This window comes from Temnothorax nylanderi, unplaced genomic scaffold (genome assembly GCF_030848795.1).
Source record: "Temnothorax nylanderi isolate EJ_2023f unplaced genomic scaffold, tnyl_v1.0 TNYL_tig0520_pilon, whole genome shotgun sequence".
Lineage (NCBI taxonomy): Eukaryota > Metazoa > Arthropoda > Insecta > Hymenoptera > Formicidae > Temnothorax > Temnothorax nylanderi.
The window spans coordinates 25,822-42,048 of record NW_027249582.1 but is presented as its reverse complement, the minus strand read 5'-3'; the positions used below and the strand labels follow the sequence as shown (position 1 = coordinate 42,048).

At 33.2% G+C, this 16,227-nt stretch overlaps 2 protein-coding genes and 1 pseudogene across 2 annotated transcripts; all 3 read left to right on the top strand.

Moving 5' to 3' along the window:
• The first annotated feature begins 430 nt into the window (after positions 1-430).
• On the top strand, positions 431-2,835 carry LOC139783601 (uncharacterized). Its single transcript, XM_071722758.1, has 4 exons — positions 431-623; positions 976-1,241; positions 1,750-1,988; positions 2,423-2,835. Exons 1-4 carry the CDS (start codon positions 474-476, stop codon positions 2,833-2,835), a joined length of 1,068 nt encoding a protein of 355 aa, XP_071578859.1. The 5' UTR covers positions 431-473.
• A 1,433-nt stretch (positions 2,836-4,268) lies between these two features.
• Positions 4,269-5,845, top strand: LOC139783600 (uncharacterized; annotated as a pseudogene).
• A 4,858-nt stretch (positions 5,846-10,703) lies between these two features.
• LOC139783599 (uncharacterized) lies at positions 10,704-15,149 on the top strand. Its single transcript, XM_071722757.1, has one exon. It carries the CDS (start codon positions 10,704-10,706, stop codon positions 15,147-15,149), a length of 4,446 nt encoding a protein of 1,481 aa, XP_071578858.1.
• Positions 15,150-16,227: the final 1,078 nt, after the last annotated feature.

Here is a 16,227-nt window from a genome sequence, read left to right as displayed (position 1 = left end):
CGGCCCGGATGCGATAATCAATGTTCCCGGGCGTCCTTCAAATCGGCGCAGATAAGGATACCGTGAGGTTTTAGTGGGTAGGCTACACGTGTCGCACTTTCCTGGGCACGTGTGGAATCCCACACTCCCCTTGTCCTCTCCCCGGAGGGTAAGGGGGTCTTCCCCTTCGGGGGCTATCGGTCAGGAACTGGCCGGTAATAGAAGATTTCCTCACGTTAAAAAAAAAAAAAAAAGTACTTGAATAAAAAAATATAGATTTTTTTCATTATTTCTTAATTATATTTTCATTAGAATACATGTCTACTTCTTATTGAAATAATTTTTATCCAGGTAGACAATTGCCACTAAAACTATTATAACAAAAGTTTAAAAACGTTCAAATTCAAGATTTATTTAAATAAAGTAACTTTTTCTGCATATTATCCAAATTTAAAAATAATATTTATAACTGCATTTTAGAAAATAAAATCAGCATGGATGTATTAGAAATAATGTCTGAAGCATTGATAGATGATCTTATACCTATTATTGGTGACAGAGCCAAATTCCTTAACTATTGGCGTAAACATTTTGGCAAAGATAAATGTGATGAAAGTAATGATTATCATGCAAATAATAAAAAGGTAAGCTATAGTTTTAAAGAATTATTTTTTAACCTAGATTACGGGGTAAAGTAAATAATTTGTAATTTTTGCACATAATTTTTTTATAATCCTTTTTATGTGATAATACAATTATCAATTATTTAAAAGTATTGTAAAGTTATACTAAATACATAAGAAATATCTAAAAATTATGTTCTTTTAAAAGCTATGCAGTAAACGAAATTTTTTTATTTGAAATTTGTATAACGCAATACATTTGAACTACAATAACTATTGTACATACTATTTTCCCTTTAACCTGTTCTTCCCTATGTGTAAAAATCATTGGCATTAAAATACTAAATTTCTTTTAAAAAATTTGTATGTATAGAAAAGAGATGATGATTCTATGGCCAATAGTTCAATGAACTCAGCTAAAAGACTAAAAGATAAAGAAAATTCGTCAAGTTCTGTCAATGTTTCATATAATAATATTTATGCTAAACAATCACTGAAACCTCTGAAGGACCTGCTCATGGAATCTATGATAGGAAAAGAAATTTTAGCCTCGTTTGAACAGAACAACTTGGTGCATGATAAATATAGGAATAAGCTGTGTCACATAATCATAACAGATTTAGAAAATCGATCAATAAGGTAAAATGTTAGAAAAAATATGTACTGAATTAAGGTAAAGCTCTACTGATTTTTGGCCAAAAATCAATTTCTTTTATCGCATTTTTTAAATATTTATAATTGAAGGCACATTTTAAGATCCATACAATTTCTCAAAATTGATGAAGTTACAACTATTCAAACAAAAGTTTTTGGGCAATTTTACAGCTTTTTAACTTCAATTTTTTTATTTCTCGAGAACAAAATAATTACTTGAGAATTATAAATCTAGCAAACTTTTTTTATTTATGATGTAAAAAAATTGAAAAATTCTTGATACTGACACTCAACAGGTTTAAAGCATGGGTCATATAAGGATTCAGCTCTTTTTTACAACAAAAAAAGGAACTTATATTATAACTTGAAAATTATTAGACAAATTGTACCACAATTAAACAATTTTAAATTGTTTAATAGAGCTTCACCTCAAGGCAAATTTTTTGATAGGTCACACATATCTATGTATTTTCATTTTTACTTTTGTTTGTAGCTTAAATAATGCGCTAGCAGACATGATCGTTACAATGATTATTAATACCTTCCCATCAGAAGCAGCAAATACGTACTACATACCACCAATTGCAAAAAAAGATTCTTCCAGTAATAAATCCATACCTGCTCGTGGAAAATTGATGAGTATGTGGCGGAACCGTCAATCCCAATATAAAAAATTGCTAGTTAAAGTAACCAATGAGGCGAAAGCTGCAAATGATCAAAGCACTGAGCCCGGTAAGGTAATTTTTTGTATAAACAAATATAGGAATAGCCTGGGTTAAAGAGGCCTTTGAGTCAAAATAAAACTGTTTTTTATTTTCAACAAATATTTTTAAGAAGCAAAAAGGTGCATTATATCCTCGTAGAAATTGATTTATACCATTCTGTTTTATATAATTTTATTCTAATCAATAATTTTTTTTCAAAAAGTTTTAACTAGAGAGAGAAAGAGAGAGAGAGAGAGAGAGAGAGAGAAATAATATTAAATAAAAAACTTAATGAGTACTTTCTTAAAAATAACAAAAAAATTTCAGTTTATCTTCACTAAAAATTATAAGCTGTAAAAATTATTTTGTTTAACAGTTAGCTTGTTTTGGCCTTGTATATTGAAAACTTCCATTATCATTTTTTTTAAATAATAAAACTTTTATACATATTACATCGTACAGAGACCATACAAGATGATATTCAAGATGCCCTGGACTGGTTACAAAAGAATCAAGCTCCTTGGGATCTAGTTTTAGATCATTGGAAAAAAACTTCTGCTCATCAAACCAAAGCGTTACAACAATCAACAGACAAAAATTTGGTGGATATATTTGAAACATGGAAGCTGTATAAGCACCCTAATGGACATGAATTAATTGATGCTGATTTTCAATGCTTAAACTTATCTAAAGTGAATTTGGATAAAGATATTTGGTTAAAATTTGTAAATACTTTGCAGCAGCATACCTCTATTAGCTCCAAAGATGAAACAGCAAAGGTTCTTATAGAAAAAATGAAGTCTAAAGATGTTTCAGATGGTAAATACATGAAATTTATTTATAAAAATATATCGAACTACCTAATTTATAATTAGGTTTTAAGTTATTGATTTATATTATAGATTCCATGATAGCCATGAGTCTTAGTTTACTTCCTCACTTGTTTCCACCAAGACAAATGAAAAGGATAAAAACCAAGTACTTCAAGCCATCTGTCGGACTCGCAAAAGATACTTTCTTAAAATTTGCTAATGTTAGTATGCATCTATTTATAACAAATTTTTAAATTTAATTGGAACTTTTTAGTTCAATAATATTGAGGATTGTGATTTAGAAATATTTCTAAGTATAAATTTATTTAAACTATGTATGCAACTAAGTGAATTAATAAACATTCATTTCAATGCATATTTTTCAATAAAATTATCTTTTTTATGTATATATAAATTTACACGTATTTATACATTTTTATAGATTCCTGGAGACATGGTGAAACTCAGGCAAGAAACAAAATCGAGAGCTGCAGAGCTTAATCTTCCAATCCAGCCTTTCTTGATCATTGTAGGATCTATTGAAGATGTACAAGACGTTTATGTCTGTATTGACAACGAGTTGTACAAAGTTAAAGGAGTTCTACAAGGCTTAGATATCTGTTTTAAGACTTTTCATGTGTTCAACCTCGAGTATCCTTTGGCCAGTGAGCATTTATGGATATTAATTCAAAAAGGAATCTACAATATCAATTTACCCTACGATGCGCATATTTCATCCATTGAACATGTGCTAAAGCAGCTGACTGAGAGGAATACTGCAGAGGAGCAAACGTCGGATCGGAACAAGTAATGTAATGTGCTGATCACAATTGGCACATTCATGAATCATTTAACGATTGTTTAAAAACACTGTGATACACTAGATTTTATGTTGGCGTTAATAAAAGAAAGAAATATTTTCTTGTTTTTGTTCGAATATTTAGTCTCATGATTAGATTGATTACTTATTAAAACTGCGTTTTTGGATTCTCATTTGCCAAATTTTATTTTATTTCTTTCATAATTATTTTGTGCTAATCACAATTAGTACGTTCATGAGTCATTTAACGATTATTATTTAAAAACACTGTGATACACTAGATTTTATGTTGGCGTTAATAAAAGAAAGAAAATATTTTCTTGTTTTTTGTTCGAATATTTAATCTCATGATTAGACTGATTAGTTATTAAAACTGCGTTTTTGGATTTTCATTTGCCAAATTTTATTTTATTTCTTTCATAATTATTTTGTGTTCATCAAATTTGACACATTTATGAGTCATTACCGATTATTACTTAAAAATAATGTAATGCACTAGATTTTAAGTTTGCGTTAATTAAAAAAAGATACTATATAATTTTTTACTGCCATTTAATTTTATTATACATCGATAATTCATGTAACTACTGGTATTGAAAAATAAGTTGGTAAGCTACATTTTAAGTTTGCGTTAATATAAAAAAAATGTTCTCTTGCTTTTTCTGCGCCCATTCATTCTTATCATTAGAGTCTTTGATGAGCCACGTAAAATTAAAACATAAAGCACTAATGAATTATGAAGTGCAATGCAATTTTGCAGATTGCTTTTACAAATTCGCTCGTGTTCATTCATTAGTAAGACATATAAAAAATAAACATTGTGTGCAAAAATTATCCGAAGAATCATTACCTTGTGAAATAGCTGAAGTACCAAGTAACTTGAATAATGATATTGTAGATTTAACTAAAGAAACAAATGCAGTACTGCAACATTTAAATATTCCGACTGAATCATTGAAAGACAAAGATGTACCGGAAGCTTTATGCAATAACGAAGAACTCACTATTGATACTTTTAAAAGTAAAGTTTTCAATTTTGCTCTTTGCTTGGTTACGCAGCTGTATGCCTATGGAAGTTTAAATAGAAAAGTAATTCATGACATTATTATTAATATATGTACAACGTACATTAATAATTGTTTAAATTTTTTAAAATGTAAATTTCAAAATATTGAATTACATAATATGCTAGACGTGATGAAAAATGGTTTTAACACATTTAGAACAGAACATTTGACGTTAACATTTTTGAGTAAAATAAATTGTTATTTTCCGCCGAAAAAAATCGTTGTTAAATCATTTTTAAAATATGGCAAATTAAAAAGTAAAAGACGTTTCGTAATCCGTAAAAGTACATTGAGTATAATACCTATAAAATTGGTGTTAAAAAAATTTTTAGAAATGCCAATGGTTTTTTCTACAATAATGAAGCATATAGAAAAATGTAATAAAAGTGTGCTCATTAATTCGGCAATGAAAGGTGATTTTTGGAACACGAACGTAGCTAATCAAGCTAAAAAAATTATTTTTCCTATAATTTTGTATTTTGATGAGATCGAAATAAACAATCCTTTAGGGACGCATAGAACCATCAACAAAATTGGAGCAGTGTACTGTTCTATTCCAATTTTGCCCACGGAATATGTTAGTAAATTGGAAAATATTTTTTTATGGCAATTACATAACTCTCAGAATCACAACACTTTAGGGAATAAACAAATTTTTAATTTTATCATAGAGGAAATCATTGATCTTCAAAATAATGGAATTATTATTAACATTGATGGAGAGGAAAAGAACATTTTTTTTATTTTAACTTACATAGTAGGTGACAACTTAGGACTAAATACAATTCTTGGTTTCTCAAAAAGTTTTAATTCCTCACATTGTTGTCGAGTTTGTACAGTTCCTAAAGATGAATTACAAAAACAAAAAAAAGAAAAACCATAAATGTTAAGAACAAGAGCAAACTACTCTACACATTGTAGTGAAAAAACTTTTGGAGTTAGAGAAAATTGCGTATTTCATGTAATATCAAATTATCACGTAACTCAAAATTTTTCAGTGGACCCAATGCACGATTTATTTGAAGGGATATGTAGATACAATTTGGCTAAAATTTTGAATAATTTTATTAATACAGAGAACTTTTTTACTTTAGATGTTTTAAACGAAAGAATTAAGTGTTTTAATCACGTTTCCGACTCTAATGTTCCACCACCTTTACAATCAGAATCAATTAAAATAATATAATATATGTTATGGTCAAAGCCCGTAGCGCGGGCGTTCCTAGGATTGACTGGTCAATGCGCGAAACAACCAAGCGTTTTGGTCAAAGTCCGAATTACCTAGCTTCGCCCCGCTACAATATTTATTTGATCTAAAAAATGCAGATCTTGAAGCAAGATGTTATTGTCTTGAATCAACGAAATATTTACTATAAGTAGGCAAAAATTTATTGCATTTCAATTCATAAATCGAAATGGTTTTGTATTCTCAAGTAAATATTTATTTTCTTTAGGTTAATATTTATTTGATTTAAGAAATGCAGATCTTGAGGCAAGATCTGATTGTCTTGAATTAACGAAATATTTACTATAAGTAGGCAAAAATTTATTGCATTTCAATTCATAAATCGAAATGGTTTTGTATTCTCAAGTAAATATTTATTTTCTTTAGGTTAATATTTATTTGATTTAAGAAATGCAGATCTTGAGGCAAGATCTGATTGTCTTGAATTAACGAAATATTTACTTAAGTAGGCAAAAATTTATTGCATTTTAATTCATAAATCGAAATGGTTTTGTATTCTCAAGTAAATATTTATTTTCTTTAGATTAATATTTATTTGATTTCAGAAATGCAGATCTTGAGGCAAGATCTGATTGTCTTGAACCAACGAAATATTTATTGCATTTCAATTCATAATTTTTCATTTTCTAGGAAATATTTATTTGTTCCAAAGACAAATTGTATTCTTGATTCAAATAAATATGTGATTAGGACTATTGGAGTAAATCATTTACTTGAATCAAGTCAAATTTCGTTGATTGTAATAAATTTTTTTTTCAGTGTATACGGTTCGTTCTCTCGCCGCCGAGTATTTTATAAGTCAATTTTAACTTTACACATCAGCACGGAAATGTCGATCCTGCAAAATAATTCACAACAGATTGAAACAAACTCAGATGTACGTATTCTTATATTTGATCATTATTCCTTCTACAAACCCGCTGAATTAATTTTGACTCAATCACAATTCTTACAGTGTAGTCCACTTCGGATTCAACCTTGTTGCGTTAACTGTCGTTGCGTTAATTTAGTTGCTGTCGGACAACCAATTTGGTTTCCGAAGACTGCGATCCACGACTGACGCGTTGTTTCTGGTCAAGAAGATCGTCACTGAGGCTCGCGCGAATGGGAAGGTCGCACTTGCCTTCTCATTGCACATAGAAAACGCGTTTAATTCGGTCAAATTACCCGGAATAATAACACCTCTCCGCACGAAGAATTTCCCGCTCTATCTTCGCAGGATTGTGGAAGCATTCCTCTCCGGGAGAAGGATTAGATTTTTTACGCGCAATGGCAAGCGTTGTTTCAGATGGGTTAACAGGGGTGTCCCACAGGGCTCGGTTCTGGGCCCCCTGTTGTGGGGTGAGTATATATTGATGGTGTATAGAAACTAAGTAGGATATCATAACTCAGAAGAATGAAAAGAACTGTGCATAGATTTAGGTTTGATAGAATTTGAATATAATTTTGAATTGTGTAATGTCGTGTCACATAATCAATTGCGCATATATGCAGCATAAATTAAAACATCAAATGATAATATGGAACTTAGTATTACATAGTAAACACAGAGCATGTATCACAAAACAATAGTGCATATAGTTATTAAAATAATATATCTCAAATATCTGGAAATTGAGCTTACAATATTCGCATAAATTCAGCGTGAACAATGGATTAGCTTCCTCGTTTTTTAATACGAGTATAGAAGAACTAAAGGTAGGTTTAACGTATAACTTAGAAATGAATTGAAACGTATATCTGATTATGACAGATCGTAAGTAAAACTATTCTACATATGAATGATTGAAATAATATATCTGAATACAATTATTCACTTCGTTATAATTCTAAAGGAATAGAAAAGAAGCTACCATTATTCACAGTAATTAAAGTAACGCAAGCAGTAGTAACTTAATCTTAGGCGTAGAAATATAATTGTGGTAAGTCAGATTGTCTCATAACACTTAATTATGTATAGAATTTGCGCTCATATAAAAAACAAGAACTCTCTCATGTTAATCATAAACGATAAGGTGAACAAGAAATCAGGTATCGAATTCGTAATGGAATTTAGACACTACGCATTTATACACCTTCATAATTACTTAGGCGTGAATTATTCGATTGAAGGTTAACGCAAAAGGCAAGAAATTAACTGGATAAGAATCGTAAGCATGCTTTCAGTTCGCGCCGATTAATAATTACTAAATTTACTTAACGTAACTAGAATTGAGTGTAGACTGTCCATGGACGATAAACAGAGCATTAATTGACTCAGAGTTATTCGCATAATGAATTGAGTGTATCTCACGCACTATAAGTGCCTCGTGTTATTTGTCTCTGCAATCAAAAGGAATAGTTGGGCAGGACATTAGTTAACTGCCGAAATTCGATTAGTGACTTTTATTTCCGGTCGAAATAAACATCTCGAGATTTACCTTAGACTGGTTGCTGTTGATTGTGCACAATCTATATATATAAAAATGAATGTATGTATGTATGTCCTTTATACGCTGTTAAACTATTCGACCGAATTTTTATCAAAAGTATATAAAATAGGTGTAGAATTTTTCGGGGAGTGTTATAGAGTGTATAGTTTTTCGTTATCGATCTTTTTGGGAAACGATATCCGAAATTTTTCCAATTTTTCGAAAAATAATTGACCGAATTTTAAAAAATTGTATATGAAACAAGGGTAGAATTTCCTGGGGAGTGCCATGAACTGTATAGTTTTTCGTTACCGATCTTTTTGGGACCTGCAGTATCAGAAATTTTTCCAATTTTTCGGTAAATAATTGACCGAATCTTAAAGAATTGTATATAAGACAGGAGTAGAATTTCCCGGGAAGTGCCATAAAGTGTATAATTTTTCGTTATCAATCTTTTTGGAAACCGGTATCAGAAATTTTTCCAATTTTTCTAGAAATAATTGACCGAGTAGAAAAAGATTGGTTACGACATGTTTAATCCATGAACACTCCTTATGTTTGTCCACAATAAGGATATTGAAACATAAATGAAGTTGTTTTAAGAAAAACGACTCCCGGGCGAAGCCCGGTAGAATTTTCTGGGGAGCGCCATGATGTGTATAGTTTTCGTTGCCGATCTTTTTGGAAACCGGTTTTTTTAATTTTTCAAATTTTTCGGGAAATAATTGATTGAATCTCAAAAAATTATACATGAAGAAGGAGTAGATGTATATATATATATATATATATATATATAAGCATTATATAAAATACGCGCATTAGGTGAAAGGGAATGCAGCTATATAGATAAGTTGATGATTTCACTCAGTATATGTCAGTTGTTAGTAAATGTCAAAAGAAATATATGGAAATGGAAAGTAATCTAAAGAAAATGGATATTGAGGAAGGAAAATAAGGATAAAAAAATTAAAAAAATTAAATTATAAAAATATTAGATATTTTTTTGCTGCATTTTATCGTGAGTTCATTTTATTTCAATTATCATAATATCGAATACTGAATTTTTTGATTATTTTCAGAAAATTTGCGACGACATAAGTAGTGTTGACTGTGAAATTTAACAACGTCAAAGGTGGCACTAAATAAGTTCTCACTAAATACATTTACACATATTTTTTTGCTGTATTTTATCGTGAGTTAATTTTATTTTAATTATCATAATATCGAATACTGAATTTTTTCATTTTTTCCCGAAAATTTGGGACAATTGTCGACGAGATCATCAAGAGTGATAGTTTAATCTGTATGTGAGACGTGGGATATTTTGTATTCATTGTCAACTTTAAATCGTCGTTCTCACTAAATACATTTACACATATTTTTTTGCTGCATTTCATCGTGAGTTAATTTTATTTCAATTATCATAATATCGAATACTGAATTTTTTGATTATTTTCAGAAAATTTGCGACAACATAAGTAGTGTTGACTGTGAAATTTAACAACGTCAAAGGTGGCACTAAATAAGTTCTCACTAAATACATTTACACATATTTTTTTGCTGTATTTTATCGTGAGTTGATTTTATTTTAATTATCATAATATCGAATACTGAATTTTTTCATTTTTTTCCGAAAATTTGGGACAATTGTCGACGAGATCATCAAGAGTGATAGTTCAATCTGTATGTGAGACGTGGGATATTTTGTATTCATTGTCAACTTTAAATCGTCGTTCTCACTAAATACATTTACACATATTTTTTTGCTGCATTTCATCGTGAGTTAATTTTATTTCAATTATTATAATATCAAATAATGAATTTTTTCATTTTTCTCAGAAAATTTGCGATCATCGTGAATAAATTCATGAAAACAATAACACCCGAGTTCGTGGGTGATATAAGTAGTGTTGAATGTGAAATTTAATAACGTCAAAAGTGGCATTTTCGATTCTTCCAAGTAAATTTTTGGACATCATCAACAGTGATAGTTCAGTCTTTGTGTGAGACGTGGAATAATTTGTATTTATTGTTTAATTTTAAATCGCCGTTCTCACTAAGTATATTTACACATATTTTTTTGGTGCATTTTATCGTGAGTTCATTTTATTTCAATTATCATAATATCGAATACTGAATTTTTTCATTTTTCTCCGAAAATTTGCGACCATCGTCGACGACATCATCAACAATGATAGTTCAGTCTGTGTGTGAGACGTGGAATAATTTGTATTCATTGTAAACTTTAAATCATCGTTCTCACTAAATACATTTACACATATTTTTTTGCTGCATTTCATCGTAGTTGATTTTATTTCAATTATCATAATATCAAATACTGAATTTTTTAATTTTTCTCAGAAAATTTGCGAATATCGTAGACAATTATGCCTCCCAAACGTCGATCGATTGATCGATCTACATCTCAGGCACGAAAGAAAAAGGCATTACGAGTTTCAGAAACAGACGAGCAAAGGGAGGCAAGATTAGAAGCTCTTCGAGTACGAAATGCTCAAGCCCGCTCGAATGAAACAGGGGAGCAACGAGAATCAAGACTGGAAGCTCTTCGAGTACGAAATGCTGAAGCCCGCTCGAATGAAACAGGAAAGCAACGAGAATCAAGACTGGCAACCAATCGAGAACGCAATGTTCGATTTAGAGGGACACTGTATGCTGATTTGAATCTTGCTGCGTTTAATTACGATGCTGATTATGATTATAGTCTCCATCGAAGTGTCTTTTTTGGAAAAATGGACAAGTTATGCGAATTTTGCCGTGCATTGAAATTTAAGAATGAAAATCCAGGAATGTGCTGCGTAGGTGGAAAAGTGAAATTGCCAGAATTGCATTTACCACCCGACCCATTATCAACATTGGTATCAGGTGATACAAACGAGTCGAAACATTTCTTGGCAAACATACGCAAGTATAATTCATGTTTCCAAATGACATCGTTCGGTGCAACAAAAATTATATGTGACAATTACATGCCAACGTTCAAAGTGCAAGGGCAAATTTACCATCGTGCTGGATCACTTCTACCACTGCCGGATGCAGATTACAAATTTCTCCAGATTTATTTCATGGGGACCAGTGATGAACAAGTTCATCAACGTTGTCGATTCAATACCGGCACAAATCCAGAAATTGTTGTTGCATTACAAAATTTATTCGATCAACACAACGAATTACTTCGAATGTTTAGGACGGCACTTGAGCGAATGCCAGCTGATGATTACGTAGTTGTCATTAGAGCTGACAAAACACCACCGGGCCAACATGAAAGACAATACAACGCACCAACAATTAATGAAGTGGCGATCGTGATAGTTGGCGAAGAATTTAACTCGCGTGATATAGTTCTTCATCGTAGAGATGGTAATGTTCAGCGAGTCTCAGAAACTCATCGCCCATACGATGCATTGCAATATCCAATTTTATTCTGGCAAGGAGAAGATGGATATCATTTCAACATCAAAATGATAAATCCACAAACAGATGAGGAGACCAATAAGAAAGTTAGTGCCATGAATTACTATTCATATCGATTAATGATTCGTGAGAACGCAGACAATCACATTTTGAAATGTCGCCAATTGTTTCATCAATACATTGTTGATATGTATGCAAAAATCGAGACCGAGCGACTTCTCTTCATTCGATTGAATCAAACCAAGCTGCGCTCAGAACAATATATTCATTTACGCGATGCAATTGCTATTGATAGCAATCCAAATGAATTGGGAAAGATGGTCATACTGCCGGGTACATTCACAGGAAGCCCACGGCACATGCATGAATACGCACAAGATGCAATGACTTATGTTCGCGCATACGGCCGTCCAGATTTATTCATCACATTCACATGCAATCGTACGTGGGATGAAATTAAAGAACTTTTGTTGCCTGGACAATCGTCTGCGGATCGCCATGACATCATCGCACGTGTGTTCAAACAAAAATTGAAATCTATGATGGATTTTATTGTTAAACATCATGTTTTTGGAGAGACACGTTGTTGGATGTATTCTATTGAATGGCAAAAAAGAGGATTACCGCATGCACATATTTTGATTTGGTTAATCGACAAAATTACACCAGACAAAATTGATGAAGTCATCTCAGCAGAAATACCACATGTCCAAAATGATCCAGGCTTATTCGAAGTCGTTACCAAAAACAATATTCATGGTCTATGTGGGGCGATCAACAACAATTCTCCGTGCATGAAGGATGGAAAATGCACGAAACGCTATCCAAGAGACTTACACCCCGAAACTATCACTGGAAATGATGGATATCCACAATATCGTCGAAGATCAACTAAAGATGGTGGCAAATTGATCATTATAAAAGTTCGTAACAATAATATTGAGGTCGATAATCGTTGGGTTGTGCCGTATTCACCATTACTCTCAAAAACGTTCAAAGCACATATAAATGTTGAGTACTGCAATTCGGTGAAATCAATCAAATACATTTGCAAATATGTCAACAAAGGAAGCGATATGGCAGTTTTTGGAGTGGAAAATGCATTTGCACCAATCGATGAAATCGAACGATATCAATTGGGACGCTACATTAGTAGCAATGAAGCTGTTTGGCGTATTTTCTCATTTCCAATTCATGAACGTCATCCAACAGTTATTCATTTGGCAGTACATCTTGAAAATGGACAGCGCGTGTATTTCACAACGGAAAATGTACATGCAAGAGCATTATCGCCACCGCATACAACGTTAACTGCGTTCTTCTCATTGTGCATAGACGATTTGTTCGCAAGAACACTACTTTACTCAGAAGTGCCAAAATACTACACATGGAATGCATCAGCGAAAAAGTTTCAACGTCGTAAACAAGGCAAACCAGTTGAAGGACATTCGAATTTATATTCATCCAACGCGTTAGGCCGTCTGTACACAGTTCATCCTAACAATCAAGAATGTTTTTACTTGCGATTACTGTTAGTTAACGTACGTGGACCGAAATCGTTCCAAGAACTGAGAACAGTAAATGGTGAATTATGTACGACCTATCGAGAAGCTTGCCAAAAATTGAATCTTCTTGAAAACGATGCACATTGGGACACAACACTCGCTGATGCATCGAATACTGCTCAACCACAACAAATACGTATGTTATTTGCGATAATATTGACAATGTGTTTCCCATCAAATCCGAAAGATCTTTGGGAAAAATACAAAGATTATATGAGTGAAGACATCTTACGTCGTTTACAATCAACGAATCACAATAAAGATATGCAATTCACACCAAACGTGTATAATGAAGCGTTGGTTTTGATTGAGGATATATGTTTAGTAATCGCTAACAAAGGACTGGTAAATTTGGGAATGTGTGCTTCGAATCGATTTGCAAATGACGTTTATGATCGTGATTTACAACGTGAAACACAATTCGATATTGATGATTTGGGTACATTTGTTGAAACGAATCTTCCGAAATTGGTTCCAGAACAACGAATTGTATACGACACAATAATGCAAGCAATTACAAATCAAAGCGGCGAATTGTACTTCATAGATGCGCCTGGAGGTACAGGCAAAACTTTTCTCATTTCACTCATTTTGGCAACCATTCGATCACGGAATAAAATTGCACTGGCAATTGCATCATCTGGAATTGCGGCAACGCTTTTGGATGGTGGTCGAACAGCGCATTCAGCACTGAAATTGCCGTTGAATTTGCAAACCACTGATACGCCAACATGCAATATCACAAAAAATTCTGGAATGGGCAAAGTTCTCAAAGAATGTAAACTTATCATATGGGACGAATGCACAATGGCTCATAAAAAAGCATTGGAAGCGCTTAATCGTACATTGAAAGATTTGAGGGGAAATGGACAGCCCTTCGGTGGAGCACTAATTTTATTGTCTGGTGATTTTCGACAAACTCTGCCAGTTATACCACGTTCAACCCCCGCTGATGAAATTAATGCATGTCTCAAATCATCAGTTCTATGGCAACATGTAAAGAAATTGACTTTAAAAATCAATATGCGTGTTCAATTACAAAATGATGCATCCGCCGAAAGTTTCGCAAAACAATTGTTGGATATTGGAAATGGGAAGATGGAAATCGATAGATCTACACAATGTATCACGTTGTCAACAAACTTTTGTAAGATGACATCAACTAAAGAAGAATTGACTCTAAAAGTTTTCCCAAATATCGCGCGTAATTACAAAAATCATCACTGGCTCAGTGCACGTGCAATATTAGCAGCTAGGAACAACGATGTAAATGCCATCAACTTCAGCATTCAAAACGGAATACCAGGCGAAGCGACAACGTATAAGTCCATCGATACTGTAATGAATCAAAACGAGGTTGTCAATTACCCAACGGAATTCTTGAATTCACTAGATTTGCCTGGTATGCCACCGCACAGTTTAACATTGAAAATTGGCGTGCCTATCATTCTTCTCCGAAACATCAATCCACCAAGACTTTGCAACGGTACAAGACTTTCGGTGAAAAAAATTATGAACAATGTCATTGAAGCTACAATTTTGAATGGGAAATTCAAGGGGGAAGATGTACTGTTGCCACGTATTCCAATGATCCCAACAGATATGCCATTTGAATTCAAACGTTTGCAGTTTCCGGTGCGACTCGCTTTTGCAATGACGATCAACAAAGCACAAGAACAATCGCTGCAAGTGTGTGGGCTATATTTGGAGAATCCGTGCTTCTCACATGGACAACTGTATGTGGGCTGCTCACGCGTCGGAAAACCTTATGATTTATTCGTTTACGCATCAAACGGAAAAACAAAAAATATCGTGTATTCTCAAGCACTCGATTAAATAAATAAAATTAGAAGAACAGTTTGAAATGTTTTCGGGATGAACATGAACACGTTCAATAAAAAAGAAAAAATGTATATTAATTTTTCTAAGTTCATTGAATTTCCGTATTTCTAAACTGATCTCGACGTAGAGCTTCTCGCGGTGAGAGTCGGACAACGGTAGAAATAATTTGTCGGGTAAAGAACGTAAACAAAGTTTCATAATTTTTAATAAATTTTGGAAATGATATTGATTGGCCACACTCTAATCTCGGGCGAAGCCGAGACGGGGCATGCTAGTTCCTTATGAGGAATTCGAGAATATAGATATCTCGTACTTTAGACTGGCCTCTGTCGATTGTGCACGATTCCTAATGGAATCTTCTCGAATATGAGTATTGCGTACTTTCCAACGCAATGGCAGTATCGTTGAGCTGATTCTAAACAAGAATCAGGTAGTAGTGCGTCTGATTGTAGTTATCAGGCTACTCTAATCCTCTCCTTGAGGATGGAATCGACTTGATTGTCGATGCAGCGTACCGATACTTTTTAACGGTAAAGAAACGTTCTCGAAAGGAAGCGCATCTGCGCAGCTATATGTGCTCACTGGTCGAGCTCTCGAGTGAGAAGAGGAAGTGGGGTGCGGTCGTCGCCGCGGATACTAGAATAATAGCGCGCATGCGCTACGCAGAGACGCGCGAGCGTCACGATGAAACGACAAGGGCGACATTGGCGTCGAGAATATATCGATAGTGTTGCTTACGAGAGGTCGATAATAAAGTTTGCTAAGTTATTAATTTGACTCTGCTTTATCATACTCTGCTCTGTCTATCCTCTCTCTCTTTTGAGTTATATATGCATGCGAAATACTTAACAGATGGGACATGGTCTTTTAACGCATTTCACTTATATAGCGGACAAAGTTACTAGAGTAAGTAGGGCCCTGTGTGGGATTCTCCCGAACTTGAGAGATCCAATCGAGTGTAAGAGGAGACTTTACTACAGTGTGGTGATGTCGATCGTGCTCTACGCGGCCCCGATCTGGAGCGACGAACTCGCTAGTTCGGGGAGCAAACAGCGGATTCTGCGCCGCGCAC

Bases quoted from the DNA above. Each gene is read 5' to 3' on its own strand.
- LOC139783601 (XM_071722758.1), top strand. From the start codon at position 474: ATGGATGTATTAGAAATAATGTCTGAAGCATTGATAGATGATCTTATA. The intron at 624-975 runs GTAAGCTATAGT...TTGTATGTATAG, and splicing joins ATCATGCAAATAATAAAAAG to AAAAGAGATGATGATTCTAT. The intron at 1,242-1,749 runs GTAAAATGTTAG...TTTTGTTTGTAG, and splicing joins TTAGAAAATCGATCAATAAG to CTTAAATAATGCGCTAGCAG.
- LOC139783599 (XM_071722757.1), top strand. From the start codon at position 10,704: ATGCCTCCCAAACGTCGATCGATTGATCGATCTACATCTCAGGCACGA.